The sequence below is a fragment of the Bubalus bubalis genome, chromosome 4, assembly GCF_019923935.1.
Source record: "Bubalus bubalis isolate 160015118507 breed Murrah chromosome 4, NDDB_SH_1, whole genome shotgun sequence".
In the NCBI taxonomy this organism is placed as follows: Eukaryota; Metazoa; Chordata; class Mammalia; order Artiodactyla; family Bovidae; genus Bubalus; species Bubalus bubalis.
The window spans coordinates 155,131,796-155,159,132 of NC_059160.1; the positions used below are offsets into that span (position 1 = coordinate 155,131,796).

A 27,337-nucleotide genomic window follows, 5' to 3' on the forward strand; every position below is an offset into this window, starting at 1 on the left:
GCTTAACATCTCTATGAGGGCGTCCTGGGGCCCGCAGGCCCCCAGGGCTCTGGACCTGCACTGCCCTCTCTGCTGGGAAGGGATGAACAGGGCTCTTGTGCACGGCCCTCACTTCACAACCTGCTTGGCCGTCAAGGGCCCCGCAGAGGCATTGCTCTCTGGGCATTGTGACCCCCTTCCTTCTCCTGGGCCTCCATATACCCAACAGGATGGAGGGGGTCCTTATGGCTCAGAAAGAAGACAGTCAATGTTTATGTGTGAACTCACTGTATGTCCCTGGAGCTGGTCCCAGGGATTCCCTGCCTGGAACCTCTGTCTTGGTTATGTGTCCCTGTAGCCCCTGGGAGAGCTTCCCTTGGGATCACTGCTTTCCTTTTTACTCGTACATTATTGTAATCATGGAAGCACAAAACTAGCATCTTAGGCGCCTGCATAGTGTGTGACTCATAGTGTTGAGGTGGGGGTTTGTCAGGGCCATTGGCTGCTCTGCCAATGGAGAAGGCATGGCAGAGTCCTCAAATTTATCTTTAGCTCTATTTTTTATCCCAGTTTTAAAAATGTAATTTTTATATTGTCACAGAGCAAACAGAAACGTGATTTAACCCTTGCAATTCACACAACTGATTCCGTGTTCTTCTGACAGTTCTACCATAAAGCATGCAGAAAGGTTGCTAATACATGGACCAGAGCTATTTAGTGACAAAGTTTTCATTGATCTGTGACAGGAGGAAAGAAAAAGGCTCATATATGGAGGGTGGCCAGCTATCTTTGCTTGGAAAGGACTGTGTCATATTCAAAGATAATATCCTGTCCTCAGTTTTAGTGTTAACATGTCCTGTCTCTTATGAACTGATGGTGACAGTAAGCAATGGTTATTTTTTTATAAATTGCCTTTGCTCAGAAAAAGGGAGGAATCCCGTGTTGGTTTCCACACTTTTGGTTTGATTTGTTGTTGTTTTTTAGCAGCTAAGTTGTGTCCTACTATTTGCGATGCTTCGGACTGTAGCCTGCCAGGTTCCTCTGTCCATGGCATTCTCCAGGCAAGAATACTGGAGTGGGTTGCCTTTTCCTTCTCTAGAGGCTTTTTATTGATGCTTACACCTAAAATCCCAAAGTCTGGAAGTCCTGGTATGGTCCAACTTCTTTCCCATTGTAGCAATTCTCTATAGCATCTTTAGAAATAGATTTAAGGGACTAGATCTGATAGATAGAGTGCCTGATGAACTATGGACTGAGGTTCATGACATTGTACGGGAGACAGAGATCAAGACCATCCCCATGGAAAAGAAATGCAAAAAAGCAAAATGGCTGTCTGGGGAGGCCTTACAAATAGCTGTGAAAAGAAGAGAAGCGAAAAGCAAAGGAGAAAAGGAAAGATATAAGCATCTGAATGCAGAGTTCCAAAGAATAGCAAGAAGAGATAAGAAAGCCTTCCTCAGCGATCAGTGCAAAGAAATAGAGGAAAAACAACAGAATGGGAAAGACTAGAGACCTCTTCAATAAAATTAGAGATACCAAGGGAACATTTCATGCAAAGATGAGCTCAATAAGGGACAGAAATGGTATGGACCTAACAGAAGCAGAAGATATTAAGAAGAGGTGGCAAGAATACACAGAAGAACTGTATAAAAAAGATTTTCATGACGCAGATTATCACGATGATGTGATCACTGACCTAGAGCCAGACATCCTGGAATGTGAAGTCAAGTGGGCCTTAGAAAGCATCACTACGAACAAAGCTTGTGAAGGTGATGGAATTCCAGTTGAGCTATTTCAAATCCTGAAAGATGATGCTGTGGAAGTGCTGCACTCAATTTGCCAGCAAATTTGGAAAACTCAGCAATGGCCACAGGACTGGAAAAGGTCAGTTTTTATTCCAATCCCAAAGAAAGGCAATGCCAAAGAATGCTCAAACTACCGCACAATTGCACTCATCTCACACGCTAGTAAAGTAATGCTCAAAATTCTCCAAGCCGGGCTTCAGCAATATGTGAACCATGAACTTCCAATTGTTCAAGCTGGTTTTAGAAAAGGCAAAGGAACCAGAGACCAAATTGCCAACATCCGCTGGATCATGGAAAAAGCAAGAGAGTTCCAGAAAAACATCTATTTCTGCATTATTGACTATGCCAAAGCCTTTGACTGTGTGGATCACAATAAACTGTGGAAAATTCTGGAAGAGATGGGAATACCAGACCACCTGACCTGCCTCTTGAGAAATTTGTATGCAGGTCAGGAAGCAACAGTTAGGACTGGACATGGAACAACAGACTGGTTCCAAATAGGAAAAGGAGTATGTCAAGGCTGTATATTGTCACCCTGCTTATTTAACTTCTATGCAGAGTACATCATGAGAAACACTGGGCTGGAAGAAGCACAAGCTGAAATCAAGATTGCCGGGAGAAATATCAATAACCTCAGATATGCAGATGACACCACCCTTATGGCAGAAAGTGAAGAGGAACTAAAAAGCCTCTTGATGAAGGTAAAAGAGGAGAGTGAAAAAGTTGGCTTAAAACTCAACATTCAGAAAATGAAGATCATGGCATCTGGTCCCATCACTTCATGGGAAATAGATGGGGAAACAGTGGAAACAGTGTCCAACTTTATTTTTTTGGGCTCCAAAATCATTGCAGATGGTGACTGCAGCCATGAAATTAAAAGATGCTTACTTCTTGGAAGATAAGTTATGACCAACCTATATAGCATATTGAAAAGCAGAGACATTACTTTGCCAACAAAGCTCTGTCTAGTCAAGGCTATGGTTTTTCCAGTGGTCATATATGAATGTGAGAGTTGGACTGTGAAGAAAGCTGAGTGCCAAAGAACCTTTGAACTGTGGTGTTGGAGAAGACTCTTGAGAGTCCCTTGCACTGCAAGGAGATCCAACCAGTCCATTCTGAAGGAGATCAGCCCTGGGATTTCTTTAGAAGGGATGATGCTAAAGCTGAAGCTCCAGTACTTTGGCCACCTCATGCGAAGAGTTGACCCATTGGAAAAGACTCTGATGCTGGGAGGGATTGGGGGCAGGAGGAGAAGGGGACGACAGAGGATGAGATGGCTGGATGGCATCACTGACTCGATGGACGTGAGTCTGAGTGAACTCCGGGAGTTGGTGATGGACAGGGAGGCCTGGCGTGCTGTGATTCATGGGGTTGCAAAGAGTCAGACACGACTGAGCGACTGAACTGAACTGATAGCATCTGTAGTGGGACTCCGCCTTGCTAATCTGTACTAGAAAAGAAGCCTCCTGCCGCACAGTCAGTGTTAGGGAGTCACTGCTGCAGGTTGGCTGAGGCTCTGCTCTTGGCTGGTCTTGGCCGGGCATCATCACTGGGGTGGGGGGACTCTGCTCTGTGTAGCTCTCGCTGCTCTTGGGACCGGCAGGCCAGCCTGGGCACGCCCTTCTCAGGAGCCAGAAAGCAAGTGGCAGCCTGCCAGGCTCTTGAAGTCTAGCCTCCACACCAGCATGCCATCACTTCCACCTCGTGCCATTGGCCACAGCGTGTCACAGGGTTGAGAAGGTGGGAAAAATACTCTGCTCCTTTCGTGTGAGGAACTGCAAAGCCATGTGTCAAAGAGTGTGAAGACAGGGAGGGGAGGAGAATTCGAGCCCATAATGCAATCGATCACAATCCTCATGTAAATTTTTTCTTTCCCCAGGGTAAGCAGTCATCATTAATTTAGTTGAATTTTAGGTGCAAAATTCAGGTGTAAAAAGAGACTCTTGTGACTTTGTATTTTCTTCCTTTCTGTCAAACACATGTGGTTGTGTTGTTGAACCATAATCCAAACAGCAATGTGGACCAGGAGTCTGAAGATCTGGGGTCCTCTCTAGAACCTAGCAGCTCTGTGAGCTTGGGTGTGTCCTTTCAATTCCTCCTCCGTGACCATAACATTGACTCCATGGGATATGTATGAAGATCAAGCCAACAAATGTGCTCTGTCCATGAGCCCATGAACGTGGGTGCTGATGCCTCCCGGAGTCTGAGACTCCTCTTCTCCAGAGAAAGTCTGGGAAAGTGGACTTGGAGCACAGAGCGGGAGGGGAGGAGGAGGTGGCTTCCCACTGGGACCATGGGGTTCTTGATAAAAGTCTCCTCTGTTAAAAAGAGAAAAAATGCTAAGTCATTTCTCCTTTCTCCTGTGTTCATTGTTATGTTCCTGGGTTTCTAAGAGATATTTCTGGTTATATAAAAATACTCATGAGAAAAGCTATTGCATGTAAGCTTGGCTTTGGGGGAAAAATATCTATTTTTGGACTTCAACATGTATCTGAAACTATTAAGAATATCCTCTGTCTAAATACTGCCTTAGTCAGAACCCATTTCTCCTCCTGAGCTTTACTTCTAAAAATCAGTCACACCTGGTTCATGGCTTATTGTCATGGCAGCAACCCACCGGCTGTTGCCAGAGGACTTGCCCTGAGGGCTTGGCAGGGACTGTGGGTGTGCAGTGAATAGTGGAGTTGGGGCTTGGGTGCTGGAGTGGGCCTCCTGATGGCCTGTCCTGCACTCAAGTTGGGTGTTCACCTCTTAACTTTTTCTGACAACCACCAGGGCAGGGCACTCCCCATCCATGTAGTTGGTGCAGCTTGTAGGGACCCAGCAGTTGAGGTTGGCTTTCTGTGCAAAGCAGAGCTCCCAAGTGGAATGGGCACTGCTTCCTTCCTTCCCATGCTGTGTCTTCAGGACACACGTGGAGGAGAGGATTGTTGAAGGTCCCAGAGCTGCAGGGTTCTAGGGTGGGTCCATCCCTTCAGGCCCTTTGTCCACCTTATTCTTAACCACAGCATATCTGATTGTGTTTGAAGCAGGGGAAGGACATGGAAATTATAGCAGTCATTTTTAGTAATTATTTTTTGGGGGGGGTGTTTGTCTTGCAAATGTGTGTGTGGTGGGGGAACAAAGCCACCAGTCCTCAATCTCTGGAGTCCCATCTGGAAAAGGGAGATCGTTAAGTGGATTCGGGGCTGGGAGTTCTAAAGAGACACATTTCACTTCAATAGAAGAAAGATGGTTGCAGCTACTGTTGGGCAGAGGGATGGCTAGTGGACTCTTGAGATGGGTGACCAGAGGGCCTTTAAGAATGTCCGTTCTCAGCGTCTGGTATGCAGTGTGATTCTGCTGGCACTGCCCCAGGACCACCAGTCTTACTCGCCGCTCAAGCTTCCAAAGTTTTCTCAGGTTGTTGGGAGCATGGGAAAGGTTGGCCAGGGCGTGGGGTTAGCCACAGAGCAGGCACCTGGGTGGGAGTCTGTGGGCTAAGGAGTGAGGGTGTTTTCTTCCTAAAAATGACTGTTGAGCTTCTTTGTTCTTATTTGTGTCTCTATTCCCAGTACTGTTTTCCATCCAGAAACTGAGGCTCAGGCAGTGGACACCCCCTCCTTGGATGGCCCTTCCAGGAGTCCTGTGGGAGATGGGGGAGCAGACACACCAGGCTGTCCTGCAGCCCCCCAAGGAGGTGGGAAGGATTGTGCCTGTAGAGGCAGAGGGTGAGAGGCAATGTGGACTCCCCCAACTGCATGCTCTGGGAGGTCACATCCTCTCCGAGCTGCACGGAACAGAAAGAGCTTGGCTGGCTGATCAGTACTACCCGTTGGTGATCCTCCTGGCAGGCTGCTGCCATGAGGTCTTGTGTGTTTGCCTGGCAGAGTGGTTGGATGTGCACTGTCTCAGAGAGACTCTCAACTTCTTGAGTTAGTCATGGTTGGCCTTCTACAGATAGCATCACTGATGGCCAGAAAAGCTTGAGAAATCACCCTTCTTTATCCAGTAGTAAATGTGGGAGCTGGGATTGGCTCTGGCTCCCAGTTTTTGTTCCTCCATTCTGGTGGCTCCTTGAATATACAGCTGGCCAGGGAGGGAGACTGGGGCAAAAAAGTGCTCCTCTGGATTCACAGTCCCTTTACTATGTATTCACTTGAACTTCTTTCATGCATGGCTCGAGTCCTTTTATTTTATTTAGTTTTTGGCTGCACTGGGTCTTTGTTGAGGCACTTGGGGTTATTTGCTCTGAGGCAGGTGGCATCTTATTAATAGTTCCCCGACCAGGGATTGAACGTGTGTCCTCTGCATTAGAAGGCAAATTCTTAGCCACTGAACCACCAGGGAAATCCCCTTGAGTTCTTTATTTTAAATCTCACCCCTTCTCATTCCTTGGACTTTCCAGAGCAGAGCTGCCTCTAGTTCCTAACCTAGCTTGATGGGAAATCAGGGAATGCCTTGTACAGTCTTTGTGATCAATCTCGGAAGCTAGAGTGTCTGAGGCTGAGAAGGAGAGAGTGAGCCAGCTGAGGCTTTTGTCCTCAGCCCCCAAGAACAATAGAAAGATAGGAAGCTATGGTGAGACTTTGGAACCTGTTGAGAGGTGGCAGCCAGAATTGGAGGGGTGGGGCGGGTAGTGAGACCTGAGCACCAAATCCATGTGAAGCAAGAACTAGCTGCAGAAACCAGCGGTCATGAAAGTAATGGTGGTGTTATGGAGATTAAGTGTATAATATTTATAAAGTGTTTAGAACTTGCAATAAATGCTTCTACTTGTTATATGGAATAAATAAACACGGTAGCCTTTGGAGATGCATATCAGGATTTGAAGCATGTGAATGGTGGCTTCATACCCTTAGGGTACACGGCTCCTGTCACTTGGAAGTAAAGAAAAAGATAACATCAAACAAACTCTTCACAAAAGGAAGATGGGATGTATTTAGCCTTCCCCACAAAAAAGTAAGTCTGAATTTTCTTTCATTATGAATATGATACCCATCTTGAAATTTTTTAAAGAAACTGTGAGGGATAACACATGGGTCATTTGGAAGGGATGGTTAGCATGTTACCATCCATCATGTCAAGTCAGATGACTGATTTTCCTCTCCAGAGCAGAATTTGGAATGGAAAATTTCCACCAACTCTTATCCTAAATGCAAACATTTCTAAAGAAGAAAAAAAGTAGGTCGGTTGACCTACTTTCTTCATAAGTTCTTGCTTAAGCTGTTCCAACTAAGAAATAAAGGAATCTTTTTCCTTCTTCCTTTATTTTTTTAAATTGTGCACTGGCTATAGGTCTCAAAAAAAGATGACAAAGAAGAGTGGAATTATTTTTTGCTTTAGGAAAGCCTCGATTGTAATGGTGTTCTCAAGATTTTAACTCTTTCCTTTCCCCTAGTTCCATGTTTCTGATTTCAGGCCCTTTGTGTCTTGTCTACCTAACACTTTTTCATTTTCCATGCTTTGCTGAGATTGTTTTGTGATGCACAGGTGTGGGTAACTAAAGTGTGTGGAAAGGGACAGATGTCGGAGGATCTAGATGGCTCGGATTTGATAGAACTGATTTTTTATTCTCTATTGGGATTAAATAAAAGCACAGAGTAACAATATACTGTGATTTCTGTTGTTATTGATTTAATATACTTCTGATGGTCTCATCATATTTCTGGTGGTTGCAAGAGATTCTTCCTAATTTGCTGACACTGGGAAGTTTCTATCATTGGTTAGACGCAGGAAACTGCCTTTAGGTTTTCCGTGCCCCAGGACCTGTAGTCTAGTTTCCCACAGATGCCCAGCCTCAAGCTTGTCCCAGCCCTGGGACGAAGGGCTCCAGCTCAAGCCAGAACCTTTTCATGGCCTCACATTTTTATGATGACAGGCATGAGACGGAAGCCTTGGGGTGGGAGGCATAGCTGCTGTCTTCCAATCACTAATGTCTTCTAGGTCAGGGGCCTCAAGAAGTGGAACACTTCTGAAAATCACAGGGTGCTGACTTTGATTCAGTCTGACCATCTTTTTTAGCAGTTAGTTGTCCTGAGATGGAATAAACTATGTCCAGGAACCCTGAGCACACCGACTGCTGAGATATGTAAACAGAGGCCAGACGGCCCTTCAGTCAAGACAGTGAAGGGCTGGCTTGTCCAGTGTGATGGGGATTAGGTCAGATCACATGACTTTTCTCCCCTACCTTCCCACCATGAGCTCTTCTTTCTCTGCTTATCTAGAAACAAATAAGGTGGCTTTGACATTTGCTAGAGAATGAAGTCTGGTTGCTACAGTAGTTGAGAAGCTTTCTGGAAATGACTTTTATAATACTTATGCTTAAGTATTAAACATCTGTCATACTCAAATTACCTTGTTTAGTAATTAAGTTCTTTATTTTTTTTAAATCATAATTTTATTTTTCTTCACATAAATTTAAAATTATATTTGTGTTGCATTAAGCTAATATCTTCATTCATTTACTTATTTTTTAAAATTTATTTATTTTAATTGGAGGCTAATTACTTTACAATATTGTATTGGTTTTGTCATACATCGACATGAATCTGCCACGGGTGTACATGTGTTCCCCATCCTGAACCCCCCTCCCACCTCCCTCCCTGTACCATCCCTCTGGGTCGTCCCAGTGCACCAGCCTCAAGCATCCTGTATCCTGCATCGAACCTGGACTGGTAATTCATTTCTTATATGATATTATACATGTTTCAATGCCATTCTCCCAAATCTTCCCACCCTCTCCCTCTCCCACAGAGTCCAAAAGACTGTTCTATACATCTGTGTCTCTTTTGCTGTCTCGCATATAGGGTTATTGTTACCATCTTTCTAAAGTCCATATATATGTGTTAGTATACTGTATTGGTGTTTTTCTTTCTGGCTTACTTCACTCTGTATAATCGGCTCCAGTTTCATCCACCATAAGTTCTTTATAGATTCACATGTCAGAGCAATTTGCCTGTGTGAGTGCATGCTCAGCTGCTTTGAAGCTTTGCGGCCCTATGGACCATAGCCTGCCAGGCTCCTCTGTCCATGGGATTCTCCAGGCAGGAATACTGGAATGGGTTGCCATTACCTTCTCCAGGGGAGAACGTTTGATCCCAACCCAGGGATCAAATCCAAGTCTCCTGTGTCTCCTGCATTGGCAGACAGATTTTTTACTGCTGAGCCATCAGGGAAGCCCCATTTGCCTCCAGCTTTCATTTAAAATAGAGATGATGCTTTGATGTGTTGCGGTCACACTCCTCCTCATCAGCCCCCAGGAGTGCACAGGGCAGGAGGGCGTTGCCTGCTCTAGGTTGCAGCCTCCTAGAAACACTTCCTGCAGGCGATCGATGTGGCTAGCGTGGCTTGCAATTAACGTGTGTTTCCTCCTGCAATAATCACAAATAGACTGTCTGCCCCCATGCAGAGCTCACAGTGCTACCAACATTTGTACAGCCACATTTCAAGCTTATTTAAATGTACAATGAAAATGCAGTGTACTTTTCTATAATTTCTCTGATCTCATGAAGTTATCACCAACCCCTTCTACCCCTCTAGGTGGTAGGGAAAAAATGAACTCTCATCCATTCCGTTTAGTGTCATTCTTTTCAATGTGGTCATCTTTAGTTAACTTGGTCATTTTGGGGAGAATAGGCTTTGGGATTGCGGTTGTCTCACTCCACTCCCTGCTTCTCTCCAAAAGGGCATCTGAGTGTCAGTCTTCTCTGCACTTGTGGGGAGATGGTCAGGGGCAGGACTGCCATGCGTGTTGTCTAGACTTTGCAAGAGGATGTGCAACTGAGGGTATGAGAGAGGCCAAGATCTGGGTCCCTGATCTGCTTCCAGGTCCTGCCCCCTGCTTGGGGCCATGTCTATCTGGAGGTGCTCAGAGGTACCACTTGGATTGGTGGCATCCCTGGGCAGGTGTTGCCTGATCTGGTACCATTCCTCAGGTGTACACTGGTCTGTATTCATGGGGTTTGGTTGGTTTGCCTCATGTGTGGGATCACACTGGCTTTTATGTTTTAACTGGTAATTTAGTGAAAATTTCTTTTGTGCTTTGTGTCTGGTAAACATCAAACATCCAGTATTTCATTTATCCCTTCCACAATTCTCTGTGCTGTGCTGTGCTTAGTCACTCAGTCATATCTGACTGTTTGTGACCCCATGCACTGTAGCCTGCCAGGCTCCTCTGTCTATGGGGATTCTCCAGGCAAGAACACTGCAGTGGGTTGCCATGCACTCCTCCAGGAGATCTTCCCAACCCAGGGATTGAACCCAGGTCTCCTGCATTACAGAAGGATTCTTTACCAGCTGAGCTACCAGGGAAGCCTGCACAATTCTCCGGAAGAGGTAATAATAATACTTGTTAGAGTTTGAGGTTGTTGAATTGTCTGGGCAGGGGCACTAGGGAGCAGGCTCCTGTGTAAGGTATTTAAATCATTTGTTGATTATTAACATTAAGCTTCAATTTTATGTGAGACACTGTGCTAAGCACAGGGCATATGGTGGTGAGCAAAACTGACAATTTCCTTCCCCTTGTGACACTTACATTCACTTGCAATTGACAGAAAGCTATCAAACCGATACACTCAAAAGAGGCTCGTCCAGCTTCAGGCTTTGCTTGATTCAGGGAGCTTGTTTTCAGCAACTGGCCTCTCTCCATCTCTCAGCTCTGTTGCTCTCCGTGTTGTTTTTATTCTCAAACAATACATCAGCCTGAGGTAGCATGCCTGCACTTGTTCTCCTAGTTTCAAAAATAGCTGAAGAGGGGACATACTTTTCTCTCAAATAATTTGTAGTATTAGTCCCAATATTCTGCCTTGTTGACTCTGGTGTGGTCACATGCCCACTCCTGAGCCAGTCATCATGGCCAAATGGTTGAGCTCTCTGATTGGCTAGGCTTGAGTCACATGACCACTCCTGGAGTAGGGATGAGTCCATCCCATTGCAACTGGATAGACTGAGTGGGAAGGTGTGGCTCCCCAAAAGAAGCTCACCATTCCCTTGCCAGAAGAAGCACAGATGGTCCTGAGTGGGCAAGACCAATGGAGGGCCACCATATTGAGGAAAATAACTGTCCTAGTGAAGCTCACAATCCAGTCAATGAGACTGGCGTGAATCAAATAATGAATTTTTACTTCCAGTTGAGGTTATTGCTACGCAAGATCCTTGTGTAGCCAGTTTCAGAAGTCATTTTGCTGGGTGGTTGCAACCCTGTCATGAATAGCGGCATCCATAATTTGAACCTGGCATGTCAGCTTGGAACAGGCAGGCAGTCATGGCAGGAAATGGTGCCTTTTGTGCATAATACGTCTGAAACCAAGAAGCTTGTTCAGTGAAACCCTTGTCTCAGCACTTAGCTGTGGCTAAATTTCATTTGGAGTTATAAAAAATGAAGGCATTGGAACTCATTCATCACAATCTCTGTGGCTTCAGGATGCTCTGAGAAACTGTTGAGAAGGAAGAGCTTAATAATTCCAATCCCCTTAATGTTATTGTCTGGAAAGTGTGGCAATAAGAAAGGAAAGTCACAGAAATGAATGAGAAATAGCTGAGCGGTAATGGAGGTGTTGTTGGCTGGCCGGTGAGGCGTAACTTTGGTGAAAGCTTTAAGAAATATGCATGTCAGATAAATTGAGACCCATAAAAAGTAAAATGTCATGTCTGGCCTGCCTGCCTTTCTCCCTTTTTGGGGAGAAGCCCTAACAGAGAAATAAAAGGAGCTCGTTTGGTTATTCAGGTTCAATTTGAGCTAATGATTTCAGGGACCAGTATGGAAGTGGTGGAGGGGATGGGAACTGAATCCTGGGTCTGCTTTAGGATTTGCTAACGTGTGGATTTATGGGTCCGTGAGAGCAGAGTGTCTTTTGCAAGTGTGCTTAAAGTGCCTGTCCTTCCCCGGGGCTGCTGTCAATTAGTACAGATGGAGCAACTATTTTGATAGTGAACACTGAGTTTTGGTGGTGTTTGAGAGGAATTCAGGGAGATGATTAGGGGAGGCGTCAGGAAGAGTGCTTGGGGATTTGTGCCTGAGGTGCAATAATAGACCTGAGCGGGGAGCAGCAGCTGCCCCACCTCACGGGAGTTTTGGCTGCAAACTCCCACCCATGCTATTGATGTGCAGGTGCCAGGGGCCTGAAGTCATCCTGGACTCCTTTGCTGTGCTGATGTACATGTTCCCTGCTGCCTTCCCCACTTTCTCACCCTCACATGATGAAACCACGGGAAGTGGGCTGCTGCCCTGAAGGGCCTCTATCCCCTGACCTCGGCCCTGTCTTTTCTGGGCAGAGGCCCCACAGGGGGCATTGCAGTGAGTCAGATTGCCTCCAACCCCCAGAGAAGCCTTGGGCACCTGTGGGACCTGCAGGTCAGGTCAGGTCCGACACTCTGTTCCCCTTAGTCCCCATCAAGGGCCTCCATCTGTACGCTGGGCTTCTGCCAGATTACAGCTCTGCTTCCTTGTGCCACTGACCCTGGTGAAAAGCAAGGCATAAAGTCACTGGAGGCCCCTGCACAGCCTTCTTCTCATCCATTATCCCTCTTCCTTTCATCAGATATGATCCCTATTCTGAGTATTTTGTCCATCATTTTTTTGCTTCATATATTGTTTATATCTTGGTCTCCAAACACGAGTGTTTAGCTTTGTGAGTTTTTCAGTTTAATATAAATGGAACTACACTGTATTTATTTTTCAGTTATTAGCTTGTTTCACACTTCATTGAAAAATAATTTGTTTTTTCCTCATTGCATCTTCCCACTTCTGCTGTTCGGAGGTTATACCACTCTCAGTGCCTGTCTTTCAGTGGTTAATTCAGATGATTTCACATGCATGCTTTGTTAATATATATCTTTAACCTCTTCCTAAACAAATTCTAATCATCCTACTCTCAAATGATAAGATATTATCCAGTAATTTAGTTCTATCTTTTTTAAACCCTCAAATTACCCATGATTATTGTTACTTTGTAAGTAATATATTTTAAAAATTGACTTAAAGTAGCCATACTCATCATTTATTCTAGCATTTCAGATTCTCCGTCTAGGATTATATTTCTTCTAAATGATATATATTCTTTAAAATTTTCTTAGTAGTCAAACTCTCAAATTTTTTTTGAATATACCTTTACGTTTCCTTTCACCTTGAGAGAGTTTCATTAAACACCACTATTTTTTTCTCAGCACCCTGAAAATATTACTAACCCGTTGTCCTCTGGCTTCTGTTATTGCAACTGAAAAGTCAGCCACCAATTTGTTTATTCTTTGTAGGTAATCTGCCTTTTCTCTCTGGTTGACAAACTCAGACACTGAGTCGCTTTGTGCCATTTCACTATTATGTGCTGACTAATTCTCAGCCTTCATTCTTTTTTATAATTTTGACTTCTTTTAAAAAAATTGGCTCTCTCTAGTGGGGGCTGTTTTCCAGTGTGGTGCACGGGCTTCTCTAGGGCTCTTGGCTTCAGTAGTTGTGGGGCGGGCTTTAGAGCAATCAACATTCGCTCTTTAGATATTCCCACCTCTTCAATCTCCTCTCTGTTTAGGGGTGTTCAGATTATTCATGTATTAGGCCTTTCATTCCATTCTCCATGTCTCTCAACCTCCTGAGAGGTAGATTAAATTTATGTCACGTTATATAGATGTCCCATGGATGTGCCATTCTTGGTCTCCACTGTGATGTTTCACTCACTCACCTCTTCTGCTCCTCTTTCACCTCATCATCACTCCTTTCTGCTCACATAGCATCTACCCAGTCTTCAAGGCACACTTCCCATCCCTCTTCATTGCCTCTGTAAATCTCACCCTGACTTCCAGAGATCTCATTCATCTCCTCCTTCTTGGTCTTTCACAGTACTTACTGTCTCTGCATGAGAGAACATGGTGTAGAGCAAAGAGAGCTGGACTTGGAGTCCGAGGCCCTAAGTTCAAATTCTGACTCTACCACTTAATAGCTCTGTGACCTTGGGTGAGTCACTTGTCTTGCTGAACTTCAGTGTCCTCAGCTATGAACTGACAATGGTAGGGTTGTTAGGAGACTAAATGCGATGGGGGCCACCGAGTCCCCAAGGTACTGCCCAGTGCTGGCTTCAGTATCAGGCTTCTCATGTGACCCTTGGCCCTCTGCCTCACAATGGAAACTGTTCCTGGCTGACTAGTGGCTTGGGAGCTGGATACCAAGGTTGCAACTGTGGAAATGTAGCTGTGAAGCAACGCTTACGTGAGAAAGCCATCACGGAGTTGAAATCCCTGGCTTGTATGTCTCTAATCCATACCCTTCAATTGATTTTCCACTCTTGAAGATTCTCGTGTCCTTCCTCTGTTTGGGGAAGATCAGTAGCTCCCCACTGCCCTCAGAATGAAGTCCATAATCCTTTTAATGGTGTCGAGAGTGCTTTGGGGCCTGACCCCTTCCAACCTCTACATGTCTTTCCACTGCCCAGCTCCTACTTCAGGTCTCCCTCCAGCCACAAAGAATCATGTGCTCTTTCATTTTGCAAACTGCCCCCTTTTCCGTGCCCCTCTGTCTTAAACTTTCTATTCTCAGTCTAACTGGCACTTCCATCCCTGGGTTCCAGAGCTGGGTGGGTTACCTCTCTGAGCCCATATTCTATGGTCTTTATCACCACCAGTTACAGTGAGCTCCTCTCACACCACATCCCCCCCCACACACACCCCCAAAAAATTCTGCTAATCTTGATTTCAGTCCAGAATCAAAGATTCTGGAAGGCAGGAATTGTTTCTCATTCAATGGTGACTCTCAGATGCCCAGCATGGGGCCTGGATCCTAGAGAGTGTTTGATAAATGTTTATTGGAGGAAAGAAAAGGGAAGAAAGGAAAAAAAGGTGTTTTTGGAAATTACAGGAAAAACTACATTTCCTGTTGTCTGAGGGTGAGAACTGGCTCAGATAGAATCAGTAGCTGTATTCTCCAACAATTGTCAACAACCCTGGAGCATTATCTGGTAAGGCTGTATCCCTCAGCAGAAGATCTTGATTATTAGCAGAGTTAGAAAGTTTCTGTGGTCCTGATGGTGAGCTCACTCCCTAGCCAGAAGGGGGGAGGTATGCCCCGCCATTTCCTCAGCCAGGAGGTTATAAAGTGTATCAAAGGAGATGGGATGGGATGGGATACGATTAATGCTGATTCCCAGTACACTTAGCTTAAGGGTGATCTGGGGAGAGAGAGATGGAGAGCAGAGTAATGGAGCAGGAAAGCAACTGCTTCTTCCCCCAAGCAACCTTCACATCCCCCAGCCACCAACTAATTCTCCTGAGGGTTGGTTTTCTGTAAAACTGTCTTTGCCATCCTGAGCTATGAGGCCGTATTACCTTTGGTCTTGGACAGATTATGATTTTGAGTCCTAGGAAGGCATCAAAGAGGTAGGTATCACAGAGTTCACTGATACTTATTATTTGAGCTGCCTGCTGAGTCCCCCATATAGAATAGCCCAGGCTAGGGCCCAGGGACCCAAGTGGTCCCCTTCAGAAAAGGTCACCCTCAGCAGCCTCTGCGAGAGGACTGGGTGTGTGGCGTGTGGGAAGCACGGCCCAGCAGTACTATGATCGTTGCTGCTATCAGCATGAGGTAACATCCAACAGTAGCACATATGTCGTGTACTCCGGTACTCTTGCCTGGCAAATCCCATGGACGGAGGAGCCTGGTGGGCTGCAGTCCATGGGGTCGCGAAGAGTCGGACATGACTGAGCGATTTCACTTTCACTTTTCACTTTCATGCTTTGGAGAAGGAAATGGCAACCCACTCCAGTGTTCTTGCCTGGAGAATCCCGGGGATGGAGGAGCCTGGTGGTCTGCCGTCTATGGGGTCGCACGGAGTTGGACATGACTGAAGAGACTTAGCAGCAGCAGCAGCAGCAGTGTATCCAGTACAGATTAGTTACATGGTATTGGGCAGTCATTACTTCTCAGGCACATTCACATGTGTGATAAGCACATTCACACATGTGATAAGCACATTAATACATTACTGTAATGAAGTCTCAAACAATCTAAGACATAGGTGCTATAATCAGTACCATTTAATAGACGAGGACACTGAACTGGGTTTCAGAGGGGCTTAAGTGCCCTGCCCAAGGCCACCTGTTGATTAAGTCTCTGAGCTGTGATTTTAGTTCATGTGCATATTCACTGCTCTAAAGTAAACAAGCCCCCCTCCCCCCAACATCTCTGGCACTCGGAATATAAAGATAAGGTTGCTTTGTTCAGGTCATCCAAAAGCAGAAGTCCAAGAACTTCATTGGAGGAAATGCCTTTGAAGGATGAAGGGAAGAGGGAATGGGACAGGTGGGGAGAGTCTTAAGAACATGGTGCAGGTCTGATACCTGTAAATGGCCAGAGGGAAGGAAGGACGGATGATTGAGAGGAAGAGCCTGACATGGGAGTGCAGCTCAGAAGAACACCTTGGTCAGGCTGAGGGGAAGCCCCCGAGAAAAGACTGCTCAGTAGAGGAGTCCCACATAAGAGAGTGTCATGTAGGGTCATCAGGAGGAGAAGGGGACGACAGAGGATGAGATGGTTGGATGGCATCACTGACTCAATGGACATGAGTTTGAGCAAACTCTGGGAGATGTTGAAGGACAGGGAAGCCTGGCGGGCTGCAATCCATGTAGTTGCAAAAGTCGGACAGGACTTACCGACTGAACAGCATCAACATAGGATAGGCATGGTGGCTCTGCCACCCATGGACTGTTATAATACCCTTTGCCCTGAATCAGGCATGTGGTACCTCCTGGGCATGGTGGATCCTGCAGGGACAACAGCTGCAGATGCTGCTCCTTGAAGCAGGCTCTCTCTGGAAGGGAGGCTGAGCAGAACTCATGGCTGCCAGTCTCCATCCTTGAGCTGGTTTCCAGCTGGTTTACTAATATACTGTAGAGTCTGGGCAGAAGGTCATGAAAGCCCAAAGGTGAGCTGTCCCAACACCTTCTGGGATAAAATGATTCCTGATGGGTCAGGCAGAATGTGCAATGAATAAAGAGAAGCCAATGGGGCTAGTTTGGGCTTCCCTTGTGGCTCAGCTGGTAAAGAATCTGCCTGCAATGCAGGAGACCTGGGTTTAATCCCTGGATTGGGAGGATCTCCTGGAGAAGGGAAAGGCTACCCAATCCAGTATTCCGGCCTGGAGAATTCCATGGACTGTATTGTCCATGGGGTCACAAAGAGTCAGACATGACTGAGCAACTTTCACTTTCAATGGGGGCTGGTTTAGGGGAGAATGAATTGAAAGGCAGAAATGTAAGCTTAGTCCTTTTGGCTCAGAGAGACACCTTTTTCCAGTTCAACCACCTTGAAGGATGTTTTCTAACCCACACAAAGGTAGAGTATAGACAACCAGCAGCCTGTGATTCCTGGGAGAGAAGAGAAATCCTTCAGTGAGGGTTCCAGATCAGCCGGGAGAAAGAGGGCATTCAGAGCCTGGTGTCCACTGTTCTTGAGCCAGGCTTTGCCAGATGGAGGTCAGTGGAAAGATCTTCCAGGGTTTTAGATGGCAGAGAGAAGGAGAAGGGGATGACAGAGGATGAGATGGTTGGATGGCATCACCGACACAATGGACATGGGTTTGGGTGGACTCCGGGAGTTGGTGATGGACAGGGAGGCCTGGTGTACTCTGGTTCACGGGGTCGCAAAGAGTCGGACATGACTGAGCGACTGAACTGAACTGAACTGAGACGTGACTTTGCCATTTTGGTGTTACTGGTCACTTTTGCTTATTAAAAACTCAAGTCACATCAAGTGTTTCCACCCATTTTAACTCTCCTCTCCACCGCCAGTTGACCCTGGGCTTCAGCTTGAGATACTTCAAGTTGGGACAGAGGTGGTGTCTTCTGGTCTTCCTCCTTCATAGGCCTTGGCTTCGTCTCTATCTCCCTTTAATGACCCCTCCACCCCAGCCACCTTTGGGATCTAAGTCCTCTGGTATTGGGGCAGGGAGGTGGCTGAGGGACACTGCTGAGTCTTTTGACAAATCCTTGGGATGCCCTTTTGGTTGGTCTTCTTTTGGCTGCCGCTGCTTCTCCAGCTGAACCCACCAAGGCCGTTGGGGGCATCTAGCCTCCTGCGTGGATGTGTGTGCCATCCTCCGGGTGCCCTGTGGTGGAGGTGCTTCCCACCCGCTTCTGTCCCCCTCTCTTCCTGGTTTCTGCTTATCCTGCCTGGTTGGTGGGGGAGGAGGGTTGTTGGCTCGATTGCCTCCTGGTAAGTCCTCGGCCCCAGGAGGAAAGAGGTGGCCCCCATTTGTGCTGTCGGCTATCTTAACAGGGGACCTGTGACCGTGTGGTGGCTTCTGTGTCCTCTGCTTTGGGCACAAGGAGGTCCCGCCACACCTCCTGTGAAGCAGGAAAGATCAGGGAAGGGAGTGTCCCTGCACTGAATCATGGCAGAGGCACTGGGGGTGCCGTGGCGGGGGGTGGGGGTGCTGAGTGACCGTGTGCAGTGCCTTCAGGGTCAGCGTGACGAGCAGCCCAGCCTCCTTCTGCCCTCTGCTGTGTGACTGGCAGAACCCTGCTGAATGTATGTAGGTGGTAAATAAGTGGGTGTGTAAGAGGACATTGTGTTGCAAATTTACCTTTCCCCCAAATAACAGATGAGACCAGGAGCCCACATTCCCACAGCTCTTCTGTTTATGAAATGATTTTTCAGTTTTTGGTCTCACTTGAAAATCATAACATGCCCTTGAAATAGATAGGTTAAGATGGTCATTTAAATGTTAAAAGGCCTTGGAGAAGTTAAGGGCTTGGCTGAAGGTCCCATAGGCAGGTGCCGGCAGGGGTGGACAGGTAGACTAAGTCTCCCTCTCCTTTTTCCACCACCCTGCCCTCCAAAGCCTGACCCACCAAACACATGGCCCCTCCGATACTGCCCAGAGGAGAGCAGCTCCTGAAAAGCCTTTCAGGGGATTGACACTGATGCACAAACACCTCTAAGGCCAGACCTGACTGTCATACTCTGGTGAAGCCACATTGTGTAGAACTGAAGAACATGAGAATGTTTTGTTCTTTGAGCTGAAGTGGTGCTTAATTCTGTGCCCCTATTAAGAAACTGTTTGCCTTGTGTCTATAGATAGACAGAGGAAATCTTTTTACTTCCTAAGAGGAACTGTTGTTTCCAGGTGCTCACTCACAGGTACCAGAGAGATAACCAAGGTAGTAATCATAAGTCATTCTGGTCTGTTCATTAAAGCAGGACTCTCAAGGATCTCCACAGGGCAATGTTTGTTGACTTGTATTTGTAATCGATAGATGGTAAAATTCCGGCTCATTACTAGTTCTTTGCTTGCCCGATTTTACTCAATTAATCCAAATTAGTGTGGCTTAATTTGGAGGAAAGCATGCTAAACTGGGGTCTTAGTAGAAACTCTGCCCCCAAGCTCACCGCCGCTAGTTGCTCCGGGCCAAGAGGTCCCCTCACTGGAATAAGGGAAGTGCTGGACGGCTCCTGAGGCTCCCCTTTTCTCTAGACTTTTCACAGAGGCTGAGGGGCAGGGATGAGCTGGGAAGCGTGGGTGGATGAGAAAGGGGTTGCAGAATCTGCTGACATTTTTTTCTTTTCTTTTTTAAACCAGGAATTATCAGCCGAGAAGATGCCGAAGATCTCCTTGAGAATATGACCGAGGGTGCATTTCTGGTCCGGGTCAGTGAGAAAATCTGGGGTTATACCCTCTCCTACCGCCTGCAGAAGGGGTTCAAGCATTTTCTTGTGGATGCCTCTGGGGACTTTTACAGCTTCCTGGGAGTGGACCCCAATCGCCATGCGACACTCACAGATCTCATTGATTTCCACAAGGTATTCCTCTTAGGGTTGCTGATGTGGGGGAGGGCAGAAAATGCCAGGCTGTGGGCATTCTAAGAGATGAGGATGGAGAGTGAGCAGGTAGCCCCAGAAATTCTTTAGGATCACAGGGATCTAGATCATCCTGATGGAGGAGGCCAGAGATTGTCTAGACCAGGCTCTGGAATTGCTGTTCTTCTCTGGGCAACTCTCTATTCATGTGGGCATCTCCAGCCCTGGTCTGCAGGCGTGTTCTTACCTTGAGTACCTGAGTGAGAAGGGGGCTGGCTGGTTGACTTGCCTTCTGTCCAAGCCCATGTCTCACCCCCAGCTTGTTCCAGGATGTCCCTCTTGAGCATGTTCTAGACAAGCCTCTGGCAGCTTCATAGGGTTGGCTGAAGTTGGGTAGGCAACCCTGCAGTTAGAGAAGGTGCCTCTTGTTCCAAATACAGCCTTACCACTTAATTTGTGTGTGACCTCCGGCAGTTTCCTTATTCATGCCAAGCTGAAGTCCCCTAACTAGGCGAACAAATGTCTTATAAATAATACTTAGCTTGGCTCCTGAGAGTCTTACATGGGGACTGTGTGTAACAGCGCCCTGTAACTGTGAAGCGGTATGCGCATTCTTGTTTCCCACAACTCTGTTATTTGTTCCCCTGCTGGGGACCTCACATTAGAAGAGATGTTGCCTTCCAAACAGTGTGTATAAAAAGAAACAACTTTTGTGTTAATGTGGCTTCAGTACTACCTGTGAGAAAGCCAGCTGTGGAGCTCAGTGACCCAGAAAGGTAGGGCCCAGGATTCTAGGAGAGAGATCTGTGACTACACAGGGGTCCCCATCTCCCTGAGCTTCGCAGGTGTAGAATGTTCACAGAATTCCGTGGCCATCTCACTGGGTTTTTGCTATAAAAGGGACTCTGGGATTCGTATTACTTGTTCTTCACGGATGTCCCCAGGTCTCTAGGGCAGCTCTTAACTTCAAGTAAAGCACATAGAAAACTATCCAATTACAAATAGCTAGATGCTGGGAGGAGAGAACTGCCTGGAAAAGTAGGTTAACCAGACTTTCTCCTTACATTTCAGCCATGGGACAGAGGAAGGAGGGGTGTGTGGACGTTGGCACCTGCTCTGTTTTGAGCGCTGTACCTGTTGCTCTCATCCATGATGCATGTTGTATTTAACTTTCACCATGACTCAGGCTCCCCAGGTAGTACACTTGTAAAGAATCTGCCTGCCAAGGCAGGAGATGCAAGAGACGTGGGTTCAGTCTCTGGGTCAGGAAGATCCCCTGGAGAAGGGAATGGCAGCCCACTTCACTATTCTTGCCTGCAGAATTGCATGGACCGAGGAGCCTGGCGGGTTATAGTCCGTGAGGTCACAAAGAGTCGGACATGACTGAGCGACTGACACTTTCACAACATATCCTTGAATGCATGTTTTGAAAGCAGAGTCCCTGAAATCAAGCTCCAAGTTTTAATCCTCACCTTCATTATTGTGTGTCATTTTGGGCAACTATTCAAATTCAGGACCTTAGTGTCTTCCTCAGTGTTGTTGTCGCTAAGTCGTATCTGACTCTTAGCGACCCCATGGACTGTAGCCCGCCAGGCTTCTCTGTCCATGGGGATTTCTCCAGGCAAGAATACTGAAGTGGGTTGCCATGCTCTCCTCCAGGGGATCTTCCCAACCCAGGAATGGAACTTGCGTCTCCTTCATTGGCAGGTGGATTCTTTACCACTGAACCACCACGGAAGCCCTTCCTCCTCAGCAAGATAGGGTTAATAATAGTACTCACCTCTTCAGGGTCAGGAAGGTTTCAATGAGATATCATTGTGTAAAGCACAAAAACACTATACCTTACATTTGTATATTATCAGGACAAGCTGGTTGTGACTGACATGTGTCTGTGGGATGTTTTGATGTCCAGGCACGCACCACATCCTTGGTGTGGATGTATCTTACAGTTTCGTTCTCCATCCTCCTTTTGCTGGTCACTTTCGCAGCTTCCAGGTTTTCATGATCACACACGGTTCTGTATGTGTCCCTTTGGGCACACATGCAAATCTTTTTCTGGGATGGATCCCTCAAACTGGAATTGCTGGCTACAAGACTATGCACATTTTACTTTGTAAAGATCTGCCAGACTGCCCTCCTAAAATGTAGCGCCAGTTCATGCTTCTTCCAAAACTATATGAGGCTGTTCCCGGACACTGCTGCCAATAATGGGGATTATCAGTCATTTTAATTTTTTCCCACCAGATGGGCAGACAATGTATCTCACTGTTGTTGAGCTTGCATTTCTCTCATTACCACTGATGCTGAGGATTTTTTCACACGTTTAATGGCCACTTGGATTTCTCCTGTGAATTATCTGTTTATATCCTTTGTCCATTTTTCTACTCAGGTGTCTTTTTCTTACTGATATGTTGATGTGTCAGTTCTCCTGGCAACTAAATTGCTCTTTAGTTACGTCCATTCCACTCTCCATGTCTTCTATTGAAAAAAAGTGTTGAACTTAAATGGGCGTCCCTTTCATTTCCAGGTTCTTTAATGGGTTCTTTTATTGTATAATAGTCCATTCTTGTTTCGTGGATGATTTATCTTCTTATTTCACTGAGGAATTTAATACATATCTGTGAAAGACTCTTTGTTTGTTTTATAAACCTGATATTTTCTTGGGAGTCATTTCGATTGTTTGAGTTTGGCATCTTTCTTTTATGGTTATGAGTTTCCTTAAATGTTTATAAGTTTTGGGCTTTGGGGGGAATCTGTGAACTTTGAAATTCCTATTTGTTCATCTGTGGATACAGTTCCTGTTTCTCAAATCCAGCCTCTTCATGTGGTGAAGGTTGGAGTTGACAGTGAGGATCTCATCTTTGGGAGTGGAATTGTCTGAACCGTTTGGATTGCTTCGGCCTCCGCTCCTCACGTCCTCACCTGCTTGAGGCACAGACTTCTGTCATCTGGGGTTCCCCCAACCTGCCCACTGACAACTTGTTCTCCCCCCTGCCCTACATTTACTCCTCTGACAATCTCATCACATATTGATTTTAGTCTTGCTTTGTTGGTGGCCTTCCTTCTTATTTTCCCATGCTTTTATAGATTTATTTCTTTTTAAGAACACTTTTTCTGTCATTTCTATAAATTTGAATGAGGAGGAGGGAGATACATATTCTTAGTCTTTCTATCTTGAACCAGTCTCTCTCTGGTGAACATTTATTTCCTTTTTCTGCTTAAAAGTGAATTTTCCTTTTTTTTTTTTTTCCTTTTTAGGAGGAAATTATCACTGTTTCAGGGGGAGAGTTGCTGCAGGAACCCTGTGGACAGAGGGACAGCCCACCAGACTACCATCTGTTGTTTGAATGATTTGTCCCCCCTTCTCAATTGGACTTCATTGGGCATCCTATTTTTGAACTCAAGAACTTCCCAGCTCAAATCCTTATGGCCTTCTGGAAGATCCACTAACATCCAGAGGAACAAGTGGATTAGTATATTTCAACAAATGTGAAATATATGGTGTATGTGTTGGTGGTTCCTGACTCAGTGCCCAGGACAGAAATTGCTAATGGCTGATGCAGCTCTTTCCTGAAAAATTTAGACATGACCTCAGAAAATAAAGCCGTTTTGTCAGGGCTGACCTAAACTGAGCTCCTAGAGTACACGGTCATGTTTTAATTAACCAAATAATTCCAGTGCCGAACTCTGAATTTAACCTATGGTAGACGTTCAATAAATGTTTGTTGAATGAATGCACTTCTTTTGAAAGTTTTCCAACACTTGTCAGCAATAATTTCTAGTAAGTTCTATTTGTCACTGTTTATAAAGTCATGGAGATTAGGGAAGAAATATTGTAAAGAATTTATATGGAAGGCATAGGTACTGTATTTTAAATGATATTCATTCTCATTGACATTATCATTGGAATTACCTAAGGCTTCTGAGTCCCAGCTTCCAGAGTAGATGACTTCGCCCTGCCTTTGTATTTTCCTCTTCTTCTGCCACCTCTCCTTTTTCTTGGAATCATATGTTGGCCTCAGTTTTGCAATATTGAGGCAGTGGTTTCTTGTATTTCTACAGATGTGCCTAAGCCCCAGGGAGAATTAAAAATCCAAGGATGGTTTGTAGACCTCTGATATGGCCTTTACTTTCTAGCATGTGGTCCTGTTTATGCAGGTTACTCAAATAATTAGCTCTATCCTCACAGTCTTTTTGATTTTGATTCTACTGTCCATTTATACTGGGCTTCCCAGGTGGCAGTAGTGGTAAAGAACCTGCCTGCCAGTGCAGGAGACATAAGAGACACAGGTTCTCTCCCTGGGTCAGGAAGATCCCCTGGAGAAGGAAATGGCAACCACTCCAGTATTCTTGCTTGGAGAAGCCCATGACAGAGGAGCCTTGTGGGCCATAGTCCATAGGGTTGCAAAGAGTTGGACTTGACTGAAGCGACTGAGCATGCATGCTCGCATGCCTATTTGTACTGAGTATGTCCTATTTATACTATATTTATACTGAGTACATTCTTCTTATTAACAAAAAGACTCTCCCAGTAACTCAATAACTTTCAGCATCGGTGTCTTTGCATGCTCATGTTTCACATTTATGGATTATATGTATTTGTATATGACATGTTATCATGGGAATTTTATAGGCTGCAGAATCAAGCAGACTTGGGTTCAAATCACACCCTGAAACTGACTAGTATTATAATGCTGGCAGTATTGTATTTGGTGGGAGTAAAAGGATGAATGGACTCTGGCCATCAGTGGACTGGTTACCTTACTTGATAGTTGTATCAAATATCTCTCATGCTCTATTCCACCACTGACCTCACCCATTCCTCAGATCACCTTGGCTACTTGCTACTTGTTTTACTCCAGTCTCCACCACTAAAACCAGTTCTGAATGGGCTCTACTCTTCCCTACCATGTTGATCAGCTTCATGTGAGCATTGGCCAATGGTGCCTTGCCACGTGTGGTGCTATGGACTGTGCTGTTACTGCAGAGGCATTGAGACACCATGCAACCAAGGAGAGCTGGGAAGTTAATTCCCCATGCAGGGAATTTTGGATCAATGGGAGACAGAGGCTGCTAATCAGTTCTTCTCCCTTCCTCCTCCCTTCTGTATGGACTGTACAGAGGCAGTTCTTCTTATGCAAGACATATTAAGACAGTCCAATAAGACCGAGCAACTGGTCATGATGAAACAAGCAGTAGCTGGATCAGTACCGTCCCCTCCATCTCTGCCTCACTTCTGCTTTTTTTTTTTTCTTCTCACCTGGTCCCTCGGGACTTTGTTCCCATGTGAAACAGCAGCACATAAGCATGTGCCACAGGCTTAGCATTTTGGGGAAGCCAGGGTAAGAATCCATCATACAAATATGTTTTATATAAAATCTGCATCCTGACTCCATGGCCTCCCTCCTATTTCACCGCATCGCAAGGGCCCTGAATGGATGCAAGAAAGTGACTGAGGAAATCGGCTTCCTGAACCGCAAAGTGCTTTAAAACCTGATTATTATTATTATTATTATTATAATTACCTTCTTTCTAGTAGACTCTGAGGAATCGAATTAGAGTTTTGGCTGCTACTTAACTAGCCATATGACGCTGTTCATGTCATTTAACCTCACTAAAGTTCAGTGTAACTGAGAAGAGAATTTCCTATATGGCCATCACTGGGCCTCTTGGCAGGTCAGCCAAACGATAGATATGAGAGTTCTGTGAAATGGAAGGTATTGCTGGTGACAGCTGCTTTAACAGCGACGATGGTTTCAAGTGTCAAGGGGGTAGGATGTGATGATCTGCGAGGTGTTAGAAGGAACTAACCAGAAGAAACTTCTCTTCAGCAGCAGCTTTGAAAGCAGACCAGGATGGGTTGAGAACTCGATTCCCTGAGCTGTTGTTCCTGTCACCCCTAATTAACTTGTGAGAGACAACAGCTGAGTTTCCCATGCCCAGCTCATTTATTTCCTTTTATTTGGGGCCCGCATTTTCTGCATGTCTCATAGATTTTAGGTTTTACCTGGCCTTAAAATAAATTCCTTGTAAGTTGTCCTGCAAATGAAATTACTGTCTGGAAAACTGCAATCTCATCTTGAGAGTTTTATTATGCTAATAAATGTCAGGATTCTCAAATAAAGGAATTGCCTATTTTTTTTTCCCTGAGGCCTACAAATATAATGAAAAACAGTCAGCCAGCTACAGGACTCAGCAGAAGGAAAATTTACAATCCACAACTAGAAAGAGAAGTTGTAAAAAAACACTGTGCAACTTAATGGAGGATAAATTTCAAGGAATGAAAGGGGAACTTGGAGTAAAGATTTGGGGGAAGGTCCCTGTGTGTGGAGTTGGAGCTGCACACTGTTGGGGGAGGGGATATGTAAGGAACAAGGGCTGTGAAGGGCTACTGAGAGGGAATCCTTAGATGGGACATGTGTTGGGACTTCCCTGGTGGTCCAGTGGTTAAGACTTCATTTCAATGCAGGAGCTGTGGGTTCGATCCCTGGCTGGAGATTACAAATGCCTTACAGCCAAAAAGCTAAAACATAAAACAGAAACAATATTGTAACAAATTCAATAAGATTTTAAAAATGGTCTACATGTTAAAAAAAAATAATCTTAAAAAAACAAAACAAGAAAGGACACGTTGAATAGGAAGATCTGAGTCCCTGGGGACCATGCCCCTTTCTGTACCCTTAAATCTTTCATTATCCTCAGGATAAATTTGGAGGCAGAAAGACCTTTGTTTTGTGACTCTAAACAAGTGTCTCCAACTCTCGGGGCCGCAGTTTCTCCACAATGCCTGGTGTCAGAGCAGTTGCTGGGAAAATAACAGAAGATTTTGTAAGAGTAACGACAAACGCTGAGTTCTGTGTGTGAGTATAATTCTCACAACCATGCTGAGGGAGACAGTGCCATCATCCTCATCTTGCGTGTGGGGAAACTGAGGCACAGAGACACTCAGAACTTTCCCAGGGGCACTTGTTGTCTTGCAGCATTGCAAGTTGTCTTGCAGCACTGGGGTCCCCCAATCTGGCTTTGGAGCCTGTGTAGACCTCACACCAGTGCTTTTCAATCTCGGATGTGTAAATGAACACAGGTGACGTTCTTAAAGTGTCCTCCAGCGGCTGCGGGGCGGGGGCGGGGGGGCCTGAAGGTGTGCATTTCTAACAAGTTTCCAGGTGCTGTCAATGTTGCTGGACCTTCGGCCACAATTGGAGCAGCAAGCCTTGCAAATTAAAGCTGCAGGCCAAACTCGGCCTCTCTGCTGTGTTTCTACAGCCTGAGCCAAGAGTGGTTTTTATATTTTCAGTTGGATGGAAAAAATTAAAAAGAAGAATAATATTTTATGACCTGTGAAAATTACATTGAATCCAAATTTCAGTGTCCATCAATAAAGTTTTATTGGACTCCAGCTTTGCTGGTTTGTTTACCTAGTCTTTGGCTGCCTATGGTCTGCAAAGCCTAAAATATTTTCTATCTAGCCCTTTATGGAAAAATTTGCTGACCCCAGCATTAAGTTATGGTGTGTATGTGAGAAATTACTTTTGCTTTCTTTTTTCTGCTTTATCTAAATTCTACTCCTTAGGAGAGATGCTAACACCATTGTTTGTATGTCTGAGAAACCTGAGTCAATGTGTTACGTGTTTCCATTTAAATTTGAAACTCATCTCTAGTAATCAAAGAAGAGGCCTGTTTCTTTGTCAAAGGATGTTAACCAAATATAAGCAAGCACTATCACAGTTATATAGATACTTTACAAGGGCACAGGGTCATTTGCTTTCTCGAATGAATCATACTTCCCTACAGT

The 27,337-nt window shown here is 45.5% G+C and overlaps 1 protein-coding gene and 1 long non-coding RNA gene across 3 annotated transcripts in view; one reads left to right on the forward strand and one right to left on the reverse strand.

Annotated features, from left to right (window-relative positions):
- Positions 1-23,276, forward strand: part of SH2D4B (SH2 domain containing 4B) — an 84,648-nt gene extending 61,372 nt beyond the window's left edge. Inside the window, exons 7-8 of one of the 2 annotated variants that reach the window (XM_006064757.4) lie at positions 19,325-19,545; positions 22,801-23,276. In XM_006064757.4, the coding sequence (XP_006064819.4) occupies positions 19,325-19,545; positions 22,801-22,893 (314 nt within the window). In that variant the 3' untranslated portion in view covers positions 22,894-23,276. The remainder of the gene's footprint in view (positions 1-19,324; positions 19,546-22,800) is intronic. The other variant, XM_006064758.4, reaches the window with a different exon arrangement.
- Positions 23,277-25,474: 2,198 nt separating this feature from the next.
- On the reverse strand, positions 25,475-26,649 carry LOC123333458. The gene is made up of 2 exons (XR_006550875.2): positions 26,268-26,649; positions 25,475-26,065 (listed from the first exon to the last, which is right to left on the reverse strand). It is a non-coding gene; the product is annotated as an uncharacterized LOC123333458 (long non-coding RNA).
- Positions 26,650-27,337: the final 688 nt, after the last annotated feature.